Here is a 26,833-nt window from a genome sequence, read left to right on the forward strand (position 1 = left end):
AATTTGCCTGAACTACATGCTTTACATACTTCCCTTTATGCTGTCTTGTATTATAGTGTCCATTGCTGCACTGAACTGAGAACTCTATCCACATCTTCACAAGAGCTTTAGTCCTCTTTCTTTGCAAGACCAGTAAAGGGGTGATAAATGTTCTCCTTGCTTAAGTGCAGTTGGACATTGACTTTTTTCAAGTTCAAATGGATGCCAAAACACAATCATATAGTGTCATTCAGATTTGCTGTCTTTTGAGTTTTTCCCTGGTCTCCCAGAGAAAAACCTGGTGGCAGCATAGATTTTGGGGTACCTCACCATGGACTGATTTGCCACAATCTGTAGTTCCTCAGGTGAAAACTGCATTGTTAGCAATGATACAGTGCAACAAGAAGCCTGTTCTATGTTTGTAATGTCTGTGTTCTAGTTCTGTAATAATGTGAGTGACAAGGCATCGTTTTCAGTGCTGAACCAAGATAATCTATTACAGATCTCATGGCCAGAGCATTTTTTACTTTTTTGTAGAGTTTTTTGTTTTCCTTTGCTTTTGCTAAATGTATATTATAAAGTTGGCTTTTGGCAAGGTGTGTGCTATATTATTAATAACGTTGTGGTAAGGATATAGGATATAAGTTTTTTATTTCTGCTTTTAGTAAAGAAAATTAGGCATAGTGGTAGTAGTTGATATATTATGCTTAAACTGTCTATTTGGTCGGGATAACACCCAGTGAACATGTAAAGACTTCGCTATCGATATACCAACTATCAGCATCTCCCATCTGAAGAAAGTATGGACCAAAGCCCAAGCTGGAGGTGATAATGAAGACACAGCCAAAAAACACACATGCTCTAAAAAGGCGGACCCAAGAAAAGACCATGCAAAACAGTTCCTGGAATATAGAAACTAGTTTATAGAAGAATATGAATATGCAACAGACTGATGCAATAAAAAGAGTAAGGAATGTCTCCGATGTAGCAGGGTGTGGACTTGGCTGAGTGCCAAGACACCCGGTCAACCTTACTTTGCTTTTTTATCTCCTAATTGTCTTAATTTTTTTTAGTAAACCTATCTCTTAAAATTTACCAAAAAAAAAAAAAAAAAAAAATCTCCTCGTTTTTCACACTCGCATTCCTTTGCAAGACTCTAAAGACTTGAGAATTTTTGTAGCCAAGAGCCATGAATGCAATGTCCATCCTTCATGGAGCAAATTATGTCCTGTTTTGTAGTCAGCATCCAAAAGCAGGCTTTTATTTCTGGTACTGTGAAGACTGGGCAGCAGTACTTCTTGGGCTGCCCAGCCTTGTGCCACAGCACCGTGGATTCCTCGTTTGACGTGAAGCAAAGTAAATTACTGCAGGTCTGGACCTCGCATTCAGAATCTTTTCTGACAGTTTTGTGTTGGTGCCTCTCCTTCCCCTTTCTCAAGGTCGTTCCTGTTTGCCAGTACAAACAGGCAGCTCATAGCTGTAACACCTCCAGAGTTCAGTGATGCTTTGATAACGCCTAGTATCAGTTCTAGCCCTTCGTTTACTGCCATGGTTTTCCGCTGAAGCGGGGGAAAGGGGCCCTCCTTGTGCAAGTCTCCACTTCTGACTCGCTGCCATACTGCTTCCGACGGACTCCCCTTTCCTTTTATTTCCATGCTGAAAGCAGTGCTGAGTCCGGAGAAGGCTGTTGGGCGTTCTCGGCGTTCTGCTGCTCGTTCGAGGGGAGGGGGAAAGGGAGGAGAGGCCCTTCTCCCTTACCGTCCGCTCCCGGGCCGGCCGGGCCGCAAGGAGTTAAGGGCCGCTGCCGCCCGCGGTTCTGTCTGGAGCCGCCGCACGCTCATTGGTTGCAAAAAGGTGAAATTGAAACCACGGTAAACTTTTGACCCTGTAGCAGTTCTTGTGGAACGCCTTCCCCTTGCCAAGAGCAGAGGGCTTCTTTCCCCCCACCCCCCTCCTCCTTTTCCTGTATTTTTCGCTGTGATCGTGCTGTGCTGCATGCAGCCTCCCCGAGGGAGGAGGAGGACGAGAACAACAAGCGAGTAGTTTGTCTGTGTGCCGCTAACGTCAAAGCTGGAATTCGCCTTAACGGCTAGTACCGGCTATCTTCTAAAAGTCCCATCACTAAACAAGTAGGAATCCATTTTTTCAGTTTCCAAAATGTTTCCTTATGGTTGAAGAAAGAAAACCAAACAAAAGAAACAGACCAACTAAAAGCAACCTGCAAATTGATGCTGACGATCAGGGCTAATTAGAAAGTGTGGAAGGGAGGATGAGTCACCCGGTGCGCTGGTTTCAGCTAGCTCAGTTGCTTAAAAAACGTGTTGTTTTTTTTAAAAGATTCAAGTGGTGTCTCCTTACCGAAATCCGACAGAAAAATGTCTCAGTATTACTATTTAGTTCACACTAGGTTCATTCAGTCCGTGAATTAAATACGACTTTATCTAACTAACTACTTTTCTATTCTGCATCTTCCTTGAACAAGAAAACCCCCAACGCCTCAGTCTGAGAGACAAGTAGTGTCAGCTGAACTTCACTGCCGAATTGTGAAGTGTCGGGGGCCCAGAGTAGCCGGTGTTAGGAATTTTTATTTCGGGTGTATGGCTCCAGCAAATTCTGGACTTAATTAGCGTGTGTGTCATTTTCATACTATGCAGATTTTATCACAAACCCAAAATACTTGTGGCCGAGAAAATTCACCTTCCCTGTGTAGCTTTGCAAAATCAGACAAATTTTAGCAGATCTACATTTCCGACGAAGTATGAATACGACATTTTGTTATTTCACGTTTCTTTCCCCTTAAATGTGTCTTTTCACTGACAAAAGAATCGCTGACTTGATTACTGCATCAGCTTCCATTTGCTCCCTCACTAGCTCGTAGGCACAGGTATGGGCCAGTTCTTGCTGGAACATTAAATTTACTGAATGTTAAGTGCCACTTAATCAAGGAGTCACTCAGCACCTTACCTAGAGATAACATTCAAAACTCTTCCTCAACAAAGAAACCCGATGCCTGACTACTTCAGTCTGTTGTTTTCACATCTCTCCTGTCTTGTTCTTGCAAATAGTTTCGTCGGTTTATATAGCGTGTTCATTTTCCTAATTAGAGATTAGGCTGGGGAGAGACCCACGACTGCTGTGATTTGGACTCTTAAAAATTCAGTTCTGTAAGCAGTTTAGTAGTTAAGAAGTGTTTACTTCAAAGCAGTATTAATAGAGTAGGACAGAATCGTGGTGGTTCAGTGTGGGATAGTCTTGTAATGCTGCTGTTCTTGATGCACCTTTTTTCTGGGAATCGAGGGAGTCTCCAGAAGCATTGCCAGCAACATCGAGGGAACAATGAATATTAAGTGATTAATAGCAGATCCTCTGCACCCTCATGTATGCAGTTCTTGCAACTGTGAAAGAAACATGCACTTACAGGTATCGTTTGTGGCCTCCCTGTTTCTTCCAGCTAGCGTTCCTAAGCAGTAGCTATTATGCAGTATATTTTCCCCCACTCCCTCTGATTCTTCATTCTGTCCTCCCTGAGCCTCTGCACATCCTGTCTGCTCCTCATTGTCTGTTTCATGGCAGTTCCTGCCTTCACAGTGGCGCTGCAGTGAAGCTGCACATCACGTTGCCTATCACAGTAAAAGGGAATAAATGCTCTTCTAAAGGAGAGTGAGTAACAACTATCAGAAATTAGGAATCACTTCTGAACTCTATTTCTGAAGCATAATTTATTATGTCTTAGACTTCACTTGAACAATTGCATGGTTAAAATGGTAATCACAATGACATTTTTAAAGTACACTTCCCCATTTGGCATGGTAACGGTAACATAGTAATAATTTTTCACTTACAAAATTGTAGATCATATGTGGTATCAAATGGCAGATCTGGGGAATGAGCAGTTTTGAAGTGGGCTATGCTGTAGATAGAGTTGATTGTTGTATTTAATCATGTTATTAAAAAATAAGGTTTCTCAGTGGAAAGTTCTGCCACTTTGATTCTACCCTGCTGTCTTATTGTACAGCTAGTGTTCTGAAACTTTGCTCGGTTTCTTGGTCTAATTCTGCAAGATACAACTAAAATTTTATAAGAAGTGATTGCTGCAGCAGAAGATGTTCAAGTAAAATTGGACTGGAAAAATACAGAATTGAAAGTGGATATAAGAACAACGTTTTTTTCTTTGGGATTGCATTTGACTTAGTTAGAAGTTGACTATGTCCATTCCTGTAGAAAGTGCTTATTAGAGCATTATGTGTAACTTGGCAAGAGATTTTTAGAAATGCTTCCATTAATTTCAGTGTCATGATGCTTGTGTAACAATATCCTACTTTGGAAGTTAAAATTTGAAAACAGTAAACTTTTGACCTTGCATAGATGTTGCTGTGTATAATGCATTGTATTCAGCCATTAAAGTGAAAATTGCATTTTACTGGGCTCTAGTTTGTGGAAAACATTGTTTGTATTGGTTGGCAATGCCCGACAGCTGATATTTATGAAGGCTAAAGTGAACTTTACTCATTCTTACATTTTCAAAGCTCTACATGTATACAAATGTTCACATGAACTTTACTCAATCTTGCATTTTTAAGCAGCTTTCAGAGCTTAACGTGTATACACATGTTCAGTATGTCTTGTAGCTTTGAACATTTTGTTCTAGAGATGTTAACTCTTACTAAGATGAGAATGCACCCATACTGATGTTCTTTTATGAAATTTAGTCACAATATAAGCATTTTATAAACTGGCACTATGATGTAAAAAAAATAAGAGTAATGTTTAAAGATAAAAAGATCATTTTTACCTATTAAATGTTTTAGTGGACATCAGATCAGACTTTTAGTACATGGAATTATACTAAATGTATGATATGTTCTTAGAAGCATATATTTTCTAGAAATCATAAAATTAAACATAGTAAAAATGCAGTTCCTTAGTAGAATAAATGGACCTAAAGCTTCTCTTTAGGTAAATGAACATGCATTTAGGAAACGCACGTCAAAGAGAAGATACATTTTCTTTCCAGGGATGACCAATTTTTCTGGGAGCCATTTTGGTTTTGTGGTTAAACAGTTCATGTTCATTGGCCAAATAATAAGCAAACTTGTCGTCCTTGCTTTAGAGGTCATGAAGGATTATGTGATTGTTTTGGAATGTTAAAAACTTTGCATGTAATTATTCTTGTCTAATAATCCTCTTGAAGAGAAAAAAGTCTGTAATAAATTACTGTTTTCATGTTTTTCAGATTTTCTGTCACTCTGCATAGCTTACTGGTCTATTTTTAGACTTAGTTTCCTGTTACTTCAGTAACTCGGTGTTGTGCTGAACCATCGCAAATGCTGGCTGCCAAGTAACTCAAGACTGAAGGTGACTTAAAACTAGAATGGAGGAATATGATTGTGATCTTTGTAATTTTAATTCCTGATCAATGGTGAAAGATAGATTTTTTTTTTTCTCTCCTTACTAATATGCTTAATAAAAACATCACACTAACACTTACTAGCATTCATACTAATCCTTTCAACATGGAAGACACTTCAGATGACATAAGAAATAATTTTCTTTTTTCTTTATTTATATTAGGAAATAGTTTTCTTTCTTCTTTAACTGATATCCAAATTGCCAAAAGACAAAAGAGGAATTAGCGTCTGAAGCCAGTCTGGAATTCAGAGTTTGCTGGGACCAGTTTGTTAAAAATTCAAGGTTCAAGATGGGATTTTTTTTTTGCTCCTGGTTAGGAACCAGCAGGGTTTTAAACCTTAGTTAATCTCAAACACTCCTAAGAGGCAGAATGGATTCAACACGTTTTCTATGTTGTTTTGGATTGACAAAGGTGAAGGCCAACATGAAGAAATTTTCAGAGCTATGGCTTTATTCTCTCTGAGTGCCCAGTTTATGCTTTTGTGCTTTTGTCCACTCTCTCCCTAGCTGGCTTCCTGCTTCTGATGTGCTACTTAAGCATCTTTTTATAATCAGCTATAGTTCATTGCAAGATGCAGTCTTCTCTTTTTTTAGCCCTGTACTTCCTGTTTCAATCCATTTTCAGTTCTTCCCATGTAAACAAGCTTTCCACTTTTTAAATGCTAACCTTTTCCTTGTGGCATCCCCCCCTTTTTTTTTTTTTTTTTTTTTTTTTTTTTTAAATGTTTTTGTTCTCTGCTCCAAAAGCTATGTAGGTGTAACAACATTAACCAGAATTCACTTGAGAGGCACCATCATTTCTCTGTCTCTGTCTCTGTCTCTCTCTCTGTTGTTATTATGATACAGTCATGAGAGGACCACTGTAATCACTTTTCTGTCTTGAGGATGTGTGGTGATGTCCTCACATATGTCTAGAGATGTGCAGATTAATATTCCACACTGCTTCTACTATTCATACTGTGTGTTGTTGTGTTAAACACAACTAACCTCATAGGACATTTATACCATCATTCACAATTTCTTCAATTTGTGTGCACAAGCAGTAACTGATCAATTTGCTGCCTCCCTTTTCCTTTTTCTTTCCCTGTTAAAACTGTTTGATGAGATACCTGGTTTTAATAGTGTGGACTGGAGCTACAAGTGATGTAACGTAATGAAGAAATAAATACAATGTTGTAATGTGCTAGAAATTTTAGAATATATGTCTCATTCAGCGTCTATGTCTGTTTAGTGAGAGAAAGTCTTTACTTATGTTTTCTTTTCCTGTTTCTGTGCTTGAGTTTGTTTCATGACTGCTGCCTGATTAATCTAAAAATTTAATTTAGCAGAGAGATCTAGCAAGAAACAGACTAATTTAGTTATGCCTTGTGAGGCTTCCTAACTGCATTTTAAAAAATTATTCACATCTTCGTGTTACAAACAAAAAAGGCTTGCGAGCCTTCCTTCCCCCACACCCTCCTGTATAGCTGTATAAGGCTCCTATTGTCTGTATTCATATTGAGATGTCACAGATGTGTAGACTCTTCTGGGTTCTTTTCTCACATGAAACTCTAATGACCATTCCTCCTTTGATTCCTTTCTCAGGCAAATTAGCATAGGCTATACAAAACGAAATTAAGGTCACAAATAATTTTTAAATTATTCTACTTGAGTGAATGGAAAATTTAGCTGCCGGTATTTGTGTATACTGAAAATCTACAGCAAAGTATGGCAGAAGATGGTTGATTTAAAAATATCACCAAGGGAGTGTGCTGTTTTAGTGAGAAAAAATATAAGTGTGCAATTAGTTTTAAAGCTATATTTATGCTATCCTGAAGACTAAAGGCTGCACCTGTGCTGTTAAAACAACTACTAGTATTAAGAATAACTAATTTTAAAGAAATACTTCTAACTTTGTTTATTTTAATTTCAATATGAACATAGACATTTTTGCTTTGAGATTAGCTACCCTCAATACCATATTTCCTGTCTGTCAGAAGAGTGAATTTAGATTTCAGATCGTAACATAGATGTATATTTCCTTGAGGTACTGGGAACACCATGTGTGTTTCATCTCTTGATTCCATACATTGAGGTCTCACGGTAGACAATTTGTATTTGCTCGGGGACTATATTAGTTGCACAGATATGCAAATGGTTTAGTTGAGCAAGCAGTAGCAGTGATCTTCCATTCATTAAAAATGATTTTGCTCTAAGCAAACATTTCTTTTTTTCATGGTCTTGAGAGAGGTTATTTATGCATAGGAAAAGCAAGTGTTTACAGAAACAGGAAACTGTTCTTTATTTTGCACTACATATCTTGTACCAACATCCTTTCATGTTTGGCTACTTTATTTCCCAGCAGTCAAAAGGTAAAAAATCTGTTGATTCAGCTAATTTCTGGTTGTTTTATAGGATGCTGAGATTGAATTAAACATTTAGCTGAATTATTCAAGGTGCTTCTCCATATTGTTGTGTTGAACTCTGTTCCTTCAAATACATGTGCCCTTGAAAGTATTGTGTATTTCAACTGGCTGCAAGTTCATGATTGCATGCCACCCAGTTTCTGGCACTTTTTTTCAGAGGGTGATCAGTGCTTCTGTTCAGTAGTAGAGGTTTGGTAGTGTGGAGTGCTACGTTTTTTGGAACTGCCTTTTAGTATTTAGGAAGAGGGACTGCAGTTATTATAAGCATGTTTTTATAGAATATAATAGTGGTGTCCTGTTATTTCCTACTAGTTCCATACTTAGATATCCCACTGTGGTGGGATATCTAAGGATATCAGATCCTGTTTCTTTCTTTCTTTCTGGTATTTGAGCTAGAGATTTTTCTGTTTCTATGTATGCATGTATTCAGTAAATTTTAAGTTTTTTTTTTTTTTTTTAAAATAACTGTTTACCACGTCTTTTTGGATACCAGTCTTTAAGGACTTAGCTATGTTAAAAACACTCTAAATATATTCTGCAACCACTCAGCTGAAGCCGTCAGTTATATCAAAAGCCCAAATTACCTCTTCCAGCAGAGCGGCTTGGAAATTACTCAAGATTGAAGACCCCCTTCAATATTTTCTTGGCCTGTTGTGTTTGAGCATACCAATTCTCACTGGCAGCATCACGCAAATAAGTGGCATGGCTGCATCATGCCCAATTGCCTCTTCCTTAAAAAAGCTATCTCCTGAACAAACTCATCTAGCCAGATAAGCTACTACCTGTCCACAGCTGGGTTATGAGCGTAGAAGTTGTTCTGAGGCTAGAATGCAGCTCACATGTCTTTGGAGCTGTGATAAGGTGCAGTGACCAACTTCACCACGGTGCTTTGTTTGGAAGCTGACAAGTGACAAATTCTTACGAGTGTCTGGCAGTGTGTACTGAAGGCATAAGGATAAAAAAATAGTCCTTTTTTTGTAACGAGGTGTTCACTGGGGCCTCACTTTTCTCTGTTATACATTTTGTTTGCTGTTAGCATGGTCCTTTATCTGTTGTTCTGACTGGCAAGCCGGGATGTGTAGGAAACAAATTAACATGTAATGGCATTCCAGACATAGATCAAACACATTATTTATCAAAGGAACAGGAGATGAACTCCAAGCATCTTCCACCTCTGACCATCTCTTAACTAAAAGTGTCCTGTCATACTAATACCTGCAAAGTGAAAAAGGCTCAAGTGAATTGTCCTGTCTGAAAAACAGACCAGGAGTTCATGGTGTATACTAAACATAAACATTGCAGGAACTGGTAGATGAAACCTGATAACATCTGAAAAGTCAGTCTCCCTAAGATGGAATATATAATATAAAATGAATGTGCGTGAAATTAAGAATATTTAACATGGTGCAACAAGGTGTGCTCCACTGGCATTATAGATGGTGCCTTTTTTTTTTTTTTTAACTGAAAGTCCTGATTCAGTGACGTCTCTGAGTCATTTATTACCTTCTAAATCACCTTTTTGTCTGTGGGAGGAATGTGGGAGGGAGAAAGAGCAGAAAATGATCAAATGCCTGTATTTTGGATTAGTGTTTTATTAGTTACTGTACTGATGGGGGAAGTGCTGGATTAGCACAGTAGTGTATCAATACTACCAATATAATTTCCTATTTGCTCCATAATGTAAATATATGTGCTTTCATCTTAAAAGGTAATGAAAGACTTTTTAGTATAAACTAATTACGGTACAAGAAAACTTCTTTATTTACTCAGTGTACACGAGTGTCTGTTTCAGTAGCTTGTTACATTGCACTTTCAGATTCACAAAGCTGTAGTAAAGGTTCAGTGTGATTTTTTTATCTGCTGTGTTTGCCCCTTCCTCAGAGATTTAAAAATATGTTGGTCTTACACGCTGTAATTTAAAATGTATTGTATTTGGGTTCTTGTTTTTTTTAAAGGCACAGTATTTATCTCTGAAACATTTAAGGAAGATGGCAAATGCTACCCTTTTAATGTCTTCTTATAAAAAGTAACCATTGTGTTTACCATATCTGGCACATTATATATATAGGTATATTTTTAACCTGAACACAGTATAGTGTGTTCTGGTTTTAGGTGTCTGCCATGTTGTTATCTGTGCCACAGGTAACAATATGACTTGTCACTTAGCCATCTCATCCAGACTGTAATGTAATGATCTTTCTTTATGTGTTTTGAAAATTAGATCAAAAGACCTACCATATGTAAACTTAGATTTGCTAGCCAGACTGTGTTGGATGCCAAGTTTCTACATGATGTGAATTGATTATCTTTGTAGCTCATCCTGAGAGTGGGTAAATCAGTCAAAGGTCAGTATGTTGAGCTCATTGAGATCAAAACATGCTGAATGATGTTTTTGTTTGAGCACTCTTGGGTTTTGGTTGAGCAGGCTCTAGACAGGAAATTGTATGCTCACATGTTGTAAGTTACACTGATGTGGTGAGATCTGATGGGGAAGCTGACTACAAATGCCCCAAATGCCAAATGCTTACTGTGTGGCTGTGCCTTGTTATAAGCACCCTAATAACCTTTGATAAGCTCCCCAATAACCTAAACTAATTCATGTGAATCAAAACAGACCACAGTGTTGAAATAAAATATTCTTTTAATTTAAGATGTTAAGCAGTTGGCTAATACCTCCGTATATGGAAGAGAAGCCACGTGGGTTTAGAGTAGGGACAACAGAGTTGTCCCTACTCTGACAGAGTTCAACAGAGATGACAGTTACATGAGGTTACATATTATATATTATTTTTGTTTTTCAGGATGTGACTTAAAATGACTTCTGCTACTGAAGGTCCTCTGAAAAATATGCAGTGCTTGAATGTTTGCTAAGGACTAGTAAGTGACTGATCTCATATTTGGACTATATATACCTGAACATTTTTAAAGCTACAGTTCAGTATATAAGAAGCATGTACTTTAAAAAAAGAAAAGGAGGGGAGGGAAGAAAGAAGAAAAAAAGCACAAACCAAAAACCTTACTGCATCACTGCCAGAAAGTGAAATGGCTGCTTATATTCTTGTGGATTCCTGTCTTTGTAAGTGGAAACATCAGTTGTTTCTGTAGCCAGTCTTAGAACAAAAGAATCTCTGCATAATATCAAGAATATTTTGAATCAGAAATCTTACTGGAAACCTTTGATAATTTCTTATGTGCATTTGAGGGAGATACAAGGTTGAAATAACAAATTTCCACCAAGTATACAGAGTTTCAGAATGGAATATCCACTAGTTTTATTTATTATCAAAATTTAAATATTGCAGTCTGCATCTTGCAAAAATGTGTGACTTATATCTTGATTTTTAGGAGGGAGGATTATACTTAATATTTTAACATTATATACAATTTAAAAAATTCCAGGGCATCCTCATGATTCATTCAAGTTCATACTCGTTTGATTTAATTCTGTGTAACTGGCTTATCCTGAGTAATGCTAAGTTCTGCTTAGTCAATTTTTCAAACAAGAAATCAGCTCAGACAGAAAGAGCTTCCAAGGATGCAAAATAGCACAAGTGCACATACTTTAATTGGAAAAACTTGGTGGTTTCATGCGACCAACAAAGTATTAAAAATGTTTTCATGCAAAAAACATGATTTAAGAAAATATTTTGGATATGTTTTAAATTAGTATCGTAAAGTTGTGCGGTAGGGAAGGTAGTCAACTGTTTCAGCGAAACAGATATAAAAACTGAATCCGAAGCATGTAATTGTTTGTCTTTTTGGGCCCCTGCTAGGACAAGACCTTCTCACTTGCCGTGTCCTGTTTGGTGAATAGGTCTTTCATCTACAAGCTGCTGAGATCATGGGCACAAGGGAATCACGCTTGAGCTGGGCGAGGAAACGAGTGCGTTGTAAGACAAGCTAGCAGCAGAAAGCACTCTCAGGGATAGTAAGTTAGTAGCTTTCCAAATTCCGTGGGGGTGAGTTGAGTAAGACCAGGGAAAAAATAGTTGTATCAAATGGAAAACTTTCTGCTTAATGTGCTTAGTATAAGCAACATCACGTTGCAAATGGTGTTTCAACCTCATTTTGGGTTGAATGCTCTGTAGGAAGCGGCCTAAGGAACTTTCCCCATTGCAAATGTACTGTATTGTTGGCATGTGCGTTGTTTTCCTGTTACTCCAGGGTGGAATTTTAGAATACAATGGATTTTACCCTGTCAAAATACTGAAACCCTGGCAGGTTGGACACTGCTACTCATAAACGCACATGATTTCTTTAAATCCTATGGTTTTGTTTGGAACATATGTCTGTACATATGCTGTTGCAATGGATGGATTTGTAATTACTGGAACTTACTTTATCTGCCATGGGCAAAACCCAGTACCTTTTAAACAACTCATTTATGCTTTTCACTGAGAAATGCATAGACCTGACATACGAAAAGTGTATGGTACATTGCAAAAGCATGAGCACCTTAATAATAAGGACTGATGTTTTTTCAGCACAGTTACTGCTGAGCTTTTAGTAGGAGAAATGCCTAAAAGTTTCAACTTTTGAAACCTGTGTTTCAGGGTTCTCTTTTGAAATACTTAACTTCAGGAAAGCTCACCAAAATAGCCTTCCTTTTGGAAAAACTTCTTGGCCCATTAGAAATTACAGGTTCATCTTCAAGGAACAAATATGACACTTGGTACTTCTAAAACTGGCGATTTCTTTCATTATTAACTCACTGAGTAATAGCTTCTTTTGCAAATACTTCCTGTAGCTGGAAAAATAGTTAGACCGTTAACAATTTGTACTGTATATCCATCTGTATTGGGAAGCTGCGTCTGTGATTTCCTTAGCTAAACAGTTACAGAGTTGTTCTAGGCATGACCTACCTGCGCAGCTTGTAATCATGTTCTTAGGGAAAGGAAAATATATGTGCAGCACCTCTGCAGCTTCAGGCCTCAATAAACTACCACCAGCTACTTGGGTGTAAGAGTAGGGAAACAGCCTAGGGAAATGACTGGTTTTTCCTTCCTTGTCCAAGCTTCTATATTTATCTATGTTTCTGACACAAAGTGTAGTAATTTTGGTTTGCTATTTAATTGCATTGTGAGTTATCTCTCAGTACAAGTAGATGTTAAACCAAAAATGACATTTCTGTTCTAAATCATTTAATACAACCGTGTAACCTTCAAAAATATGTTATAGTGAAATGTTTGTCCTGGCTCAAATTTTCAACTGCTTAATGTGTTTCAAATGCTTCCTTCTCTTAAACAGAATTTACTCTTGGCTTCAGCCGTGCTTGCTTTGTCCACATCCTTCTTGAGCTAGCCTTTAAGAGTTACATTTTAAGCTCTTCCTTTCTCTTTCCACATTAGCTCTTAAACCTTCAGCTCTGTCTATACTCAGCCTGTAAATGTAGTTCCAGGGGGGGAAGCAGCAGTCCTGGAACTGTGTGCATGTGTCACCTACAGCATGACTGAAGATGCAGCCTCAGCTGTGAGGTCTGTAGTCATATGTATGCTGAGTATCAGCTTCAGATAATCAAGTGCTTTTTGCATGATCACAAGCTGTTTGTAATCTCTTTTTCCCAATTTCTTACTTGTTCAGATGAGTAGTTTTTCATTCAGCTGAATGAAGCTAATTGAAGGAAATATGATCCTTTCAGTTGTCTAGTTCTGTACTGTCATCTAGTGGCTCAACAGTGTATTTTTCTTGAACTTTACGTAAAGTAGGTCACTTTGTATGTATTTGGGAGTTTTTTGCCCTGGAGGAATATATGAATCGATAAAGGTCTTCAGACTTGCTCTTCCATCTCTCTGTTGGGTTTGTCTTATTCATCCTGTTTCTTTATCAAATATTTATATGTAAGACCAAGTTCTTATCTGTACAGTTCATGCCCATAGTACAAAGTTAGGCATCTTTTGTAAATGTTTATTTCAAATGGAAGATTATATTTGATTGTTAGGTTTAATTCTGTTGTCCTTTAAAAAACACGTTATCCTTCCTTTTGTAATGTGTATCAAATGGCATGAGGACTGCCTATGATACAATTTTATGTTAAGCATTGTAACATTTTCTTAGCTGCAAAGAGAATTTGTGCTTTAAAAAATATGCCATTTTATTTCTGGGCTTTTTAGAGATGTTAGAGTAGTCCATTCCTCTGTCCTGTCTAGCTTTCAAAATTTTGCACTGCTATAAGAAGAATGTCCTTTTAAATTCTCCATGTGTAGAATTAAAAGCCTCCATGCTGCTTCGTGCGAATCTGTTCTTGTGTGTCTTTGTCCTTTCAGTTTAGACTTTAGAAAAAAACTAAAGCAGATTCTTTCTGCCACCCAAGAAGCCAATATGCAAAAATTCAGTCAGTCAAGGTTAGTAACTTCAGAAGTAATACACACACTTCTTTTTCTTTTTTCTTAGGTATCTTGTCCTGGAAGAAGTTAGTTGGTTGTGTGCCCTTTCTGAGGGGCTAGTTATCTTTGCTGCGAGGATACACTGTTGACTTGAATTTTACTAACTTCTTGTTCAACAGGGTGCTCATATTCTGTTCTGCAGAGCTGCTTGAGACAGTTGGACACCAGCCTCTGTTACCTTAACATAAACTTCATTTAGTTCTGTCAGTTCCTTGTCCTTGTGATATGTGATCACTGACTCCTAGGAATTTGGTCATCCTAGGCCAGTTTCTTTTAACAAGAGTCATAATGGTAGTTTGTGCTTGTGGAGACAAAGATTTCTTAGTGCCTGAGTTATGTTATGCAAAAAGGTTCTCTCTAACTGACAAGTTTAGCTCTATTAACTAAATATTGAGCACCATTTATTGCCATTGCTGTGTAAAGAACTGTAGTCTGAACAACAATGCAGTAAATTAAGTTCACACTTAATTTGGAAATTTCTGTTAAAAGGATACAATAATGCTAAATTTCCAACTGCCCAGATCTGTTTTTTCTCATTGTAGTACAAAAGCCCAAAACAAAGCTTTTAGATCACTTTATAGTTCTAGTTATGTTCTAAAATACTCCTACTCCATACATAGCATAGATCCATTAAATTTTTTTCCTCTCTCAGCGTGTTGTTGAGCCTAGCATATCATGACCCTTTCTTCTCTCATCTGTGTCTCTGGTCCTTTTTGGCCTTAGGAGTGAGGGCGCATGAGTGTCACACATATATATAAATATATATAAATATATATAAATATAAATATAAATATATATATATATATATATATATATAATCCGCCAGGTTTGTTCATATAACTAGACTTCAACAAAATCACCTGTTATTTCCTTGGGCTATGGCCCAATCTTTGCTGCAGAAACAATAGAAAGGAAAGATGGTTGAGGTCTTTGCTTACCTTGGCCTCAAAGTTTTAGAAAATTATATTGATTTTAGAAGGTTTAGCAAGAGATGTGAAAACTATAGTAACCTGTAAAGATGGTAATAGTAATCTGTTAGCTTTATGCAGAGATGGGTATGAAACTCCTGTGAGCCCCCTGATATACTCCTAAGAAAGAAAATTACTTGTTTCTGCAACTGTGTTTAGGTATAACGTTAATTTATTGCTTTCTTTTCAGGTTATCTAAATATATGTTTAAATACTGAGAATATTTTTTTTAAAGAGGAACTGGAGCTATACAGTGGTCCCAGTTCAATGATGCCAATTTTAAATATCTCTGAAAAAAACCCGAAATGGATTTTTAACCTTTACTTTTGCTTACAGTGATAGAAAGCTTTAATAACCTGTGTTTGGCCAAATACAGAGTAGATTTTAAAGAAAGGTAAGCAAACACTATTTTTTAGTAGCAAAATGTTTACGGATTTGCATTAAGAAAATTCACTTGTAAATAGATAAAAATAAATTACTTATCTGGACAAGTTCTCTCTATTTTGAATTAGTATTTTGAGTGTTTTATTCACAACTACTATTTCATTGCTTTTAAGAGTTGCTGATACGTGGTCAAGATGAGTGGATTAGGAGAAAACTCCTTAGATAGTTTGACTAATGAGTCAAGGAAGCGCAAGCCATTGCCCTGTGATACACCAGGTGCAAGGTAGGTTTACATAGAACTTTCCTGGTTTTAAATGAGCTTGTAAAGTGCTTTTCAAATTTGCATTGCAATTCAAAGTTCTAACTAAGGAATTTGTTTAGTTGAAAAACTCCCTAGGCCAGCTTCCACCCTGAAGATAGGTAACTACTATTAGGTGTAGATACACCAAAGTTAATAAACTGTGCTTTTTAATTAGACTTCTGTGTAAATTTTAATACAGTGCACGTATCATAGGGTGGATTGAGTTGGAATCGACCTCAAAGATAATATAGTTCCAGTTCCTCTGTCATGGGCAGGGATACCTTCCATTAGATAAGGAATCCCTTTCAAAGTTGTGATTGCAAGGCAAAAGAAGAAAAATCTCTTGCTTCCCAGGAATTTTAAAGGCATCATCTCATATCTGGTAATTCATTTGGCAGGCCTTATTTCAGGTGGTTACATTTAGCAAAGAATATTGCAAGAGGTTGAGCTTTTTGCTGGTTTGTTTGTACTTCCATTTCTTTCAAGCTCATCTTAAATGTTGGTAATCTATGCTATCGTCCTGCCTCTCACCCAACTCTGTCAGATACTATTGTCTGAGGGACTCAGTTTTCTGTTCCCCACAAGCTTCTCTGCTCTCCACCACGTGAAGTGTTCTCTTTTATCCTTTCATGTTCTTCTTCCCGTAGAGTATTAACTTTTATTAAATTCGTTGTCAAGTGTTGTGTGTACTAATATTTGTCCTTTTTATATATACATCCTCAGTGCCATATGCCAATTGCCTTCATCATCCGACAGATTGTGTATGAGACCCTTAAATGCTTTCACTGTATCCCAGTGTCTTTTTATGAGTGTCCTCCATTCCGTTTTCTCTTTCCCTTTCTACAGTGTCTCTCTGTCCATTCAAGAGTTCTTTTTCAGATTGTCACCCTTCATTAGCTTTCTTTATCTTTCAAGTTCCTGCATTGTTATGTATTTGTTTTCTCCAGTGTTGGTCCATGCATATTTTCCTAACTCCTCCCCTTGGTTTCTTCTCAAAGAATGATTATTCTCTTTTAATTACCTCGATGTGCCATTCTTCCCCCTGCTCTGAGTCCTTCTTTTCCTATCCTTGCCATACTGTGTATGACATCTCTCCCTGTTGATTTAGGCTGTAGACAGGCTCTTTACTCAGCACATTAACCGAGGTAGGAAAAGGAATTTCAAAGAGACACTTTATCCAGCAACATAAGGTTGTCTGGCATTCTGCTTTTCTTGCATGTTGAGATGGCATTAAGTTCCTCGTGCCTAGAAATTTATGAGGTATCACCTCCTGTAGTCATCTCTTTACAACCAAACTGAAGGGAGTTAACAGAATGCTAAAATTCAGTTTCATCGTTTCATTTGTCCAGTAAATTTTAAGCAACTGTAAAGCAATTTTTAAGATTAAAATGTACTTTTTGTATACTTTTTGTATGTGTGCTACAATTTTATAACAAAAGCAGCTGCTCTTTTCGTTAAATCTGGCAGTAGAGTAATAGAGTAAAAACAGGAGGATTTCTTTTTTAATAGCTTTTTTCTATCCTGTTGACATAAATTTGTAGTTAAAATTCTTCTAAAATATGCAAACCAAACAGCAATGTAACGAAACACACACATTTGCCTTTCAGATTCACGTTTGCTGTAAGAACAACTACTGCCTAGGTTTAATGGGTGGGTGTTAAGTGAAGTACATTATTGTGCACAGAGTGAGCACAGGTTTTGTATTGGATGGTTATGTAAATATACAAAACAATGTTCTTGATTCCTAGTCTGGTCTGCAGCGGTGAGAAGCGTCGACGTGAGCAGGAAAGCAAATACATTGAAGAACTGGCTGAACTGATATCTGCTAATCTGAGTGACATTGACAATTTCAACGTCAAACCAGATAAATGTGCTATTTTAAAAGAAACTGTGAGACAGATTCGACAAATAAAAGAGCAAGGTACAGTTCCCTGCTAAATCAAAATTAATGGTTTAATTTCATTGTGATTCTTTTTTTGGAGCAATAGTTACTTGGGAAATTGAGTAGTGGTTTTCACAATAGCATGTAACTGAGCAGCTCTTTGGACTTTGACTTGATTCAAACCTTAAATGCACCTTAAGTAATTTTCTGTTTAAAAGTAAACAAGTATTTATCATCACTTTTTGTTGGGAATCAGGATTTTAAAACTTTCTACGGTCTTTCTTACCAGTGTTGTACCACAGACAAGGTAAAAAAAAGGAGATGGTACTCTATCATCTGCTTGTACCCTATACCAAATACTCACTGGTATGAAGAATACATGCTGTTGCCTTTCACTTCAAGGAAACATATCCTTTTCTTATGGGCAAGCCTCCAATCAGAGATAGTTATTTTTTAAATTGCTTTCTTAGTGTGATTGAATGTACCCAGAATATAGCCAGCTCAAGAAAGGAGAAAGAAGCCATGCATCCCATCTTGGTAATTTCTGTTGGCTAAGGTAAACCTAAGTGATATAATACTTTTTTTTTTTTTTTTTTTTTAACTGACAGGTGTATGCAAAACCCATGTTTGAAATATAGAGTGAGGAGTATATATAATTTCTTTTTTTAACCACCACTCCACTCCCGTCTCCACCTCCCAGTGACTAGCCTCCCAAGCTTATGTGTGTCATTTGGGCAGTAAAGCGTTGGAAAAACGGAATATGCTGTGGTGTATACCTGTCTTACCTGTTGTGGTAAACTGCCACATCTTATTAAGACATGCTAAAATGATTTTTTAAAATCATCTTCTGTTTTTCATTTTTTTTATAGTGTCATCTAGTGTATTCTGATGTTTCATTATAGAGTCGAGATGTACTTCTCTTGTGGTCTGCTTAACCAGCCAGCAAGTACCACAAAGTAAAGTTCACGATGCCTCTTTCTGTAATTCTGCTGCATGGCATGGGTTCCCATTCCACCTTCTCCGGCAATCAATTAACTTAGGTTTTTTTTATTCTTAAAATATAGTTTTATTATACACATGCACACACATACACTCTCATATATACACATACACACAACTGTTAATGTGAATCAAAGCCTTTTTGTAGAACAGTGGGGATGGCATCTGAAGACTGTGACCAGTGAAAACAAGATGATCAAAATAAAAACACAAGAATGAGATATATAGAGTGTGTTTAATAGCTATTGAAAGACTCAGCAGGTGTTCATTAGACAGTGTCTGAAAAACAACAAGAAATGTTCACAAAGCAAGTTTATCATGTCAGCTTCAACTGCCAAGTCAATTCCCGTGAGCAAAAACTTTGGCATTATGTGGCTGTGACATTTTTTCTAGTCTTAATGACCACCAGTATATGAGCCTTTCTGTCTCATTTGTGCTTCTTTTTGCCTTTATTTCACACGCTTTCTAGGGTCTGGCTTGTAATATTAAAATGTGGCCATTATGTGAAAGTTGTTTTAGAGAAATTTATCTTTTGGCTTTCAGGGAAAGCAGTTTCTAATGATGATGATGTTCAGAAAGCTGATGTATCGTCCACGGGCCAAGGAGTTATTGACAAGGATTCGTTGGGACCTCTTTTATTACAGGCAAGTACAAATGAGGCCCTAGTAAACCCCTATGGAGCCAAATACTTAAGGCAGGTGAAAATCTTACAATAAAGTATGCAATCTTGTAGTAACAAACTAGTATGCAAGAACCAGAAGTATGTTTGAAAAGGTCAGGAATAAAATCTATCATGTTTTCTTTCTTTTGCTGAAATTCTCTGTAGAAGGAAATATAACAACCTTTGACTTTTCATAATATTCCTATGCTTTATTTATTACAGCAGTCATTAGCAAATTACTACTGAAGCAGTGCTTATGTGTATGAGCAATATTTTATGTCTTGTAGGAGATAGACATTAAATGGAAGAGTTTTTGCAAGGAGAGGTTTGTTATGTGTGTTTGCATTTGTATTACTAAATTATGAAGCATTTTAAATGAATGTTGCCATCAAGTAAAATAATCCAAGAATAATAGTAAATAAAGGTACATAGCAGATAGCCTTTCTTTATGCCTAGAAAACCTATCTGATATTTACAACTTCATCAAAGAATTTTTGAAGCTTAATTTTTTTAACATAGATATTAAATTTTTCTTTCACTTAAGAACATACAGTATTTGGCTAGATCCTCCTATCTCATCACTTGATAGTGGAAATGTCTTCAGATTCTTACTTACTACTTGTTTCTGGTGAACTTCTTGTTTCAATTTGCTAACTATTGAATTAATGTTACAAATTCATGATCTAGTGTTCATATGAATCAATAATGAAACAAGAAGGCTGGTTATCAATGTGAAAGCTGAATGGAATATCACATGGACGTATTAATTATTAGTATTTAAATAATTCCCTACCAGACACACTTTTCCTCAAAGAATTCAAAACTTCATCTCTAGCTTTGAAAATAAGTGAATATATTGTAAATTGACATTTATCACGTGCACAGTTTTTAAACTAAATTATGTTCAGAATTAGTTGGTATGTCTTATATGAAATGTTGTCATGTTAATATTTAGGCGTTGGACGGCTTTCTCTTTGTTGTAAATCGAGATGGGAACATAGTATTTGTATCGGAAAATGTCACACAGTATCTGCAGTATAAACAAGAAGATTTGGTTAATACAAGTGTCTACGGTATCTTGCATGAAGAGGACCAGAAGGACTTTCTTAAAAACTTACCTAAATCTTCAGGTGGTAAAAGTTGATTTACTACACTTACTAGACTGTTTGAAAGTGGTCAGAGAAGAAAAAAATACTTTGTAAAGGATAACCTTTCGAAACAGATTACTTATATAAAGAATATTTGACTACAAAAATATCTTAATCTTGATAAATATTATTGTGTTTGTACGATAGCATGCCATCAGAAATAAATGTGCTGGAAATTCACACTTTACTTTAGCTTTTGCAATTGGTTCACCTTTAAAATGGTGACACTAAAGTAATGCCTTTCCTGATACCTCAAGGCTAGCTGAAGGAAATTCTTATTTTTAAGATATGTGAGTGACTTCTCAGCACTCCTTCAAATCACTGAAAATGTCGTGCAAAAGGGAGAGTGTTTTTCATTTGGTCCTCAGTACTCTTATTTTATACTAAGCGATATTGATGGTATATTGAGAAGGCATCTTCAAGTAGTCTTTAATATCTGTAATCTAGGAACAGAGTATCTAAATTAAGAAGAATCAGTTTTGAGTTGATTGTATCTGAAAATCTATATGAATTCTTACTGTGTTCTTTTAAGTTAATGGAGTTGCTTGGACTAATGAAGCACCTAGACAGAAGAGCCATACATTCAATTGCCGGATGATGGTGAAAAGCTCTCATGATCTCTTGGAAGATGTAGGTGGCTACCACGATATACATCAAAGATATGAAACTATGCAATGCTTTGCTTTATCGCAGCCAAGAGCTATGATGGAAGAGGGGGAAGGTAGGAATTTTTGTGGAATTGTCGTACATAGAAATTTCTGAAAATTTCTGAAAATTTCTGAAAATTTCATAGAATTTTCATGAAAAGCTATTTGGTGTTTTGCAAACCATTTTCAAGAACACAGCAACTTTAGTCCTTACTGTCTGTACTTGAATTATAACAACAAGAGACACTTCAGCTATTTTATTAGATTTTTCAATACAGTAAAAAAGGAGATGATGAAAGAAGGAACATTCTTTTTTAAATACAGATTTGCAGTCCTGCATGATTTGTGTGGCACGTCGTATCACAACTGCAGAAAGGGTGTTTCCAGCAAATCCAGAGAGCTTTATTACAAGACATGATCTTTCAGGTAGGAAGTATACCTAGGAGGAAGGTATGAAGGACTCTTCTTTGTCCGAATGCTTTTGTTTTAAATTAGTGGAGGATGTATTGTGTATCTGTAGTGACTAACAGAATTCATACTGAGAATTCCCAACTGCTTTTTACGATATACCACTGTTGGTAGTGAGGTGTTATAAAACCTGTGGGAGGCATTTTGTTCTCTATGTTACTGTTTGGTAGGTTGTTAAAAAGCATTACTTGTGCTTTTACTAGCATTTCAAACGATTGTCGTTCTGCTTTCCTTTACATGGAAGAAATACATTAGGTCCTAACTGAAGCAAATGGAAGTCCTTTAGAATGTTTGTATTTTTACACAATACATGAGGTGATGTTTAAAGTGGTTTATGCTGTTTAAATAGAAAGAGTTGTATAATCTAAATGGGACTTTTTCAGATGCGAGTTCGTCTTTATGATGTTCATTCAATGTAGTTGGTCAGTATTTTTTAAAATTTTACTCTGTGTGCATCTCTTAGATGCCTGTAACCAGAGACTAGAGTTACTGTTTTCTAAAGCTCTGACAGTGACCTGTGGGTGATTAACTTCCTCTCTTACTTAGTTGCATAAATCCCTTTGAATAGTGATACTTTAACAAGCAACATCATATTCTCATATGGCAGATAGTTCATAAATGTAACTTCTGCATGCTCAGAATTTGGTGATTAAAAGGGTTATATTGGAGCTTTATGAAATGTACCATATTTATACAAAAAGAAATTGTCATAGTCATATAGAGTTTAATTTGTGTATTTTCTTTCCTGTTAAGGCAAACTTGTCAACATTGATACAAACTCATTACGATCTTCCATGAGACCTGGCTTCGAAGATATAATTCGCCGGTGTATTCAGAGATTCTTATGCCACAAGGATGGACAGTCATGGTCAAATAAACGCCACTATCATGAAGGTAAAAATCAGTTTACAATGTTTGGGTCATGTTGCTTCTCCTAGGGGCTGCATTTTTTTTTCTGAAAAGCAAAAAAGCTGAATTCTGCCTGTGTTGCTTTTTTTTTTCTTTGTTTTTGTTAATTGCTGTGATTCATTTACAAGCTGAAGGAGAATGACCTCTTGAGAATGAGGAATTCTGCCGGAAGTTGTTTTGCTTTTTCAATGTATTTATTTTGGAAATTATTGTGGTAAATACCAGATACGTGATCTGGGGTCCTCAATGGAGCTGTTTTTCCGCAGATGGATACAGCAATGATAAAGACAGTTATATTTCTGTGATGATATATAATTTTTAATTATCTCAAGCTTGTTATTTTTGGTTAATGTTAGTTTGACATTATTTTGATTCATTCTTTCATTTTGTTAAAGAACCACTCTGAAAGTGATAACAGTTGTGTTGATGCCTTTTTCTTATTCTCAAGACACAGGGCTCAAAATACTTTCAGTGTTCCAGTGCCACATATTTTGTAATGCTAATTTGATAACCTTGATAGATGAGTGAAGTACAGTCACAGTCTTCTGTAAGAAAGATGATGTTTTATAGTAATTCCAAACTCTAGTCTTTTTGAAGGATTTAAAAAGTAATTCAAGCACAGAGGATATTAAATAAAGAGAAACTCATGCTGTCAGAAAACGGATTTTCCATTCCATTGAAAGTTGTTCAGCATAACTCATCAAATGAATTCTGAGTAGTTTGCACAGTTTTTTAATTGAAGCAAACTTAAAAATGCTTCCCCAAGCAGGAGCCATGGAATCTGTAATCTGGCCTTGAAATTCTGTTAAAAAATGCAGAACTTTGCCAGTTGTGCCTGGTAAGCACAAAATACAGCAGCATTCAAATAATCTTGTTTGCTTTTATCTTCCCTCTATTGTTAGAGGTGAAATTGTGGAATACTTCCTTTTTCTCTGTATTGGGTGTATCTTATTTATTTATTTGCTTGTTTATTTATTTTTAAAGTTTTATAGTTTGTTTTTTTTTTTTAACTTCAGTGAATGAAGGGTATTGTGTCAAAAATATCTTATAATTCATATTAATAATTCCTGGGATTTAAAGTATTAACTATATTTGTATATTCCCTTCACAGCTTATACACAAGGTCATGCTGAAACCCCATTGTATCAGTTTTCTTTAGCGGATGGTACAATAGTGACAGCACAAACAAAGAGTAAACTGTTTCGAAATCCTGTAACTAATGATCGCCATGGATTTGTCTCTACCCACTTCCTTCACAGGTGAAATTAGGAGTATCTCTTTATAATATAAATGTCAAAGTTTTTAAAAGTACATCTGATCTTCAAGATAACCTGAGGAAAATAGCATACTAAAATACTTTACCTGATTAAAACTCAGATGGGGAATAATTTGGGGAGCAGAGCTGCATAGCTTACAAATAAATGTGTAAACCTAACAGAGTCCCATTTTAACTATGTGGCAGAAATACAGTCACAGTCAGAAGAGAATTTTTTTCTCAATACCTGCACAAGGCCTGTGCTATGTTTTTATTAGTCTTTTGTGGTAGCACTGATGAAACACTTAAAATAGAAATGCTCAGTCATATGCTCTTGCAATTAGAAAAACAAAAAAACCTCTCAGATGCATAATCCATAACTGAAATGTACCTAAGAGTAGTATTTCTTCTGACCTGTTCTTGTTCTTTGCAAGAATAATTGAAATGTCACTTTGGAGGGAATCTGTCTCCTTCTGGCATTAGAGTGCCTCCAGATGCTGAAAAATTAGTAACTGAGCTTGTTCAGGGTCACACATTGTTCATATGCACAGTAGAATGGTGTCACGTGTTGACTCAGGAAGAGGGTAAAAGAGGGAGGATCTTTAAATTGATAAATCTGATTAATAATCTGACCATTGATTAAAGCTTATTGAGGCAGTGATACTGTATGTGCTTATAACTTGAAGCTCCCAAAGGATCAAGTATTTCTGTAATGAATAAATGAATGTCATGGCTTAGGTCTGCTTTTGTAGAAGCTTGAATTCTCCCTGCTCTTTTTTGGAAAATGTATTTGGGCAATTATTTAATAATGTATCTGTAGCACATGATTCCAAATAAGGTTTTAATTTGTTTTCTCTGGATTTCTGGGGATGATGTTGAATTCACAGAGAACAAAATGGATATCGGCCAAATCCTAATTCTGTTGGGCAAAACATCAGAACACCTGTGACTGGAAACACAAATTCTGTTAATGGTCTTATGAACATGTCACCTGGTCAAGCCATGTCAATGCAGAACAGGAACTATGGGATGGGAGATCCCAATGCAGTGGGTCAGCTCACCAGCACTCGATATGGAGCCCCTGGGAATATGGGACTAGTGAACTCTGGACCCGGAATGCAGTCCTCTGCTTATCAGAGTAACAGTTTTGGGTTAAATATAAGTAGCCCACCACATGGTAGTCCTGGCTTAACTTCCAACCAGCAGAATCTAATGGTATCTCCTAGGAATCGAGGGAGTCCAAAAATGAGTTCACACCAGTATTCTCCAGTTACAGGTATTTTATCTTCGCTATAAGCTCTTTTTTTTTTTTCAAGCTATCTTTCCTCACTTTTTATCTGAATTCCATCTTTCATCCATTTTAACCATTCTGTATGACCCTGTATGTGTTACTTGAATGTAGTATACCTGACTTTATGGTAAAAATGTATTTTAAAATTAATAACTCAATGTGGCAGTCATACATAATCCAAAGGAAGTCTAGATACAAGCAGTACTTTAATAAGTTTGATCTCTGTTACGTGATGCAGGTATGCACTCGCCAATGGGATCTGCCAGCAACACTAGCAACAGCACTTTCTCTAGCAGTTCTCTTAGTGCTCTGCAAGCCATTAGTGAGGGTGTTGGAAATTCCCTTTTATCGACACTTTCTTCACCGGGTCCAAAATTGGATAATTCCCCAAACATTAGCATAACTCAGCAAAGTAAAACAAGTACCCAGGACTCCAAAAGCCCTTCTGGTTTATATTGTGAACAAAACCAAGTGGAAAGTTCCATCTGCCAGTCAAACAGCAGGGATCTCTTTAGTGAAAAAGATAGTAAAGAGGGAAATCTGGAGGCATCTGAAAGTCAGAGAGGACCATCTGAGAGCAAAGGGCATAAAAAACTCCTTCAGCTACTTACGTGTTCCTCAGATGAAAGAGGATATTCTACGGCATCAAACTCACCTTTAGACTCAAATTGTAAAGAATCTTCTACCAGTGTTACCAGTCCTTCAGGAGTCTCCTCATCAACATCTGGAGCAGTATCTTCCTCCTCAAACATGCATGGATCGCTCCTGCAAGAGAAGCACAGGATTTTACATAAACTGTTGCAGAACGGTAATTCTCCAGCAGAGGTGGCCAAGATCACAGCTGAAGCTACTGGTAAAGACACATATCATGATACTACTAACACAGCCTCCTGTGGAGAAGGCACTGTCAAACACGAACAACTGAGCCCAAAGAAGAAAGAAAACAATGCTTTACTAAGATATCTACTAGATAAAGATGATATTAAGGACCCACTTTCCAAAGAGTTGAAGCCTAAAGTAGAAGGTGTGGATAATAAGATGGGACAATGCCCAAGTTCTACAATTCCTACTTCAAGTCAAGAAAAAGAGATGAAAATAAAAATGGAGCCAGCAGAGGAGGTACAGTATAATGTAAAAGGATGGCAGTGGCCTAACCAATATTTTATTATTACAGTGAATGACTAAATGTAGAACACTACAATATGCATGTGTAAACATTTCTAAAAAAGTTCTGTGCAAATGATGTGAAACAATAAACTCAGGTTTAATTGTGAATGAAAAAGCACAAACAGGAACAAAAAAACCAACTACAGGATATGTATATAACCAAATCTGATGTCCTGAAGTCCTGGAGTAATGTTTTTAAATTGTGGTACAATTAAGGTAATATTTGCAAATTATTTATCAAAATTAGATCTTAGCATGTTTGGGTTTATGGCTTAGTAGGAAATGGGGCAGTAACTGCCTCTGTAATTAGTTGGCAATAGAAGAGCAAATGGTAACGTGATTTTGTTTTGAAAATATACAGCACACAGAAATGTCCAAGACTTGAAATAGCCGTGATCTACTGTAGTTCATTAATTGGTTTTAGTCCTCATTTTCTTCCCTTAAATGAGAGAATATGTTCTCCCAAATATATATATATATTCAGCATTCAAATAAGCGCATACTAAAATGTTTAAATGTATACATAATTTGTATAAATAAATACAAATAAATTCTAGAGCTGGAATTCCAAGAAACG

The 26,833-nt window shown here is 36.5% G+C and overlaps 1 protein-coding gene across 2 annotated transcripts in view; it reads left to right on the top strand.

The window, feature by feature from the left end:
• Positions 1–26,833, top strand: part of NCOA3 (nuclear receptor coactivator 3) — a gene marked incomplete at its 5' end in the record, with an annotated part of 54,747 nt that overhangs the window by 15,192 nt on the left and 12,722 nt on the right. Inside the window, 11 exons of one of the 2 annotated variants that reach the window (XM_083873231.1) lie at positions 10,595–10,670; positions 15,702–15,811; positions 17,578–17,750; positions 19,254–19,354; positions 20,327–20,501; positions 21,052–21,240; positions 21,491–21,592; positions 22,388–22,528; positions 23,655–23,802; positions 24,686–25,074; positions 25,328–26,208. In XM_083873231.1, the coding sequence (XP_083729357.1) occupies positions 15,723–15,811; positions 17,578–17,750; positions 19,254–19,354; positions 20,327–20,501; positions 21,052–21,240; positions 21,491–21,592; positions 22,388–22,528; positions 23,655–23,802; positions 24,686–25,074; positions 25,328–26,208 (2,388 nt within the window). Of the gene's footprint in view, positions 1–10,594; positions 10,671–15,701; positions 15,812–17,577; positions 17,751–19,253; positions 19,355–20,326; positions 20,502–21,051; positions 21,241–21,490; positions 21,593–22,387; positions 22,529–23,654; positions 23,803–24,685; positions 25,075–25,327; positions 26,209–26,833 lie in introns of those variants that run through there. The other variant, XM_083873232.1, reaches the window with a different exon arrangement.

This window comes from Zosterops lateralis (assembly GCF_965231275.1).
Source record: "Zosterops lateralis genome assembly, chromosome: 16".
Taxonomy (NCBI): domain Eukaryota; kingdom Metazoa; phylum Chordata; class Aves; order Passeriformes; family Zosteropidae; genus Zosterops; species Zosterops lateralis.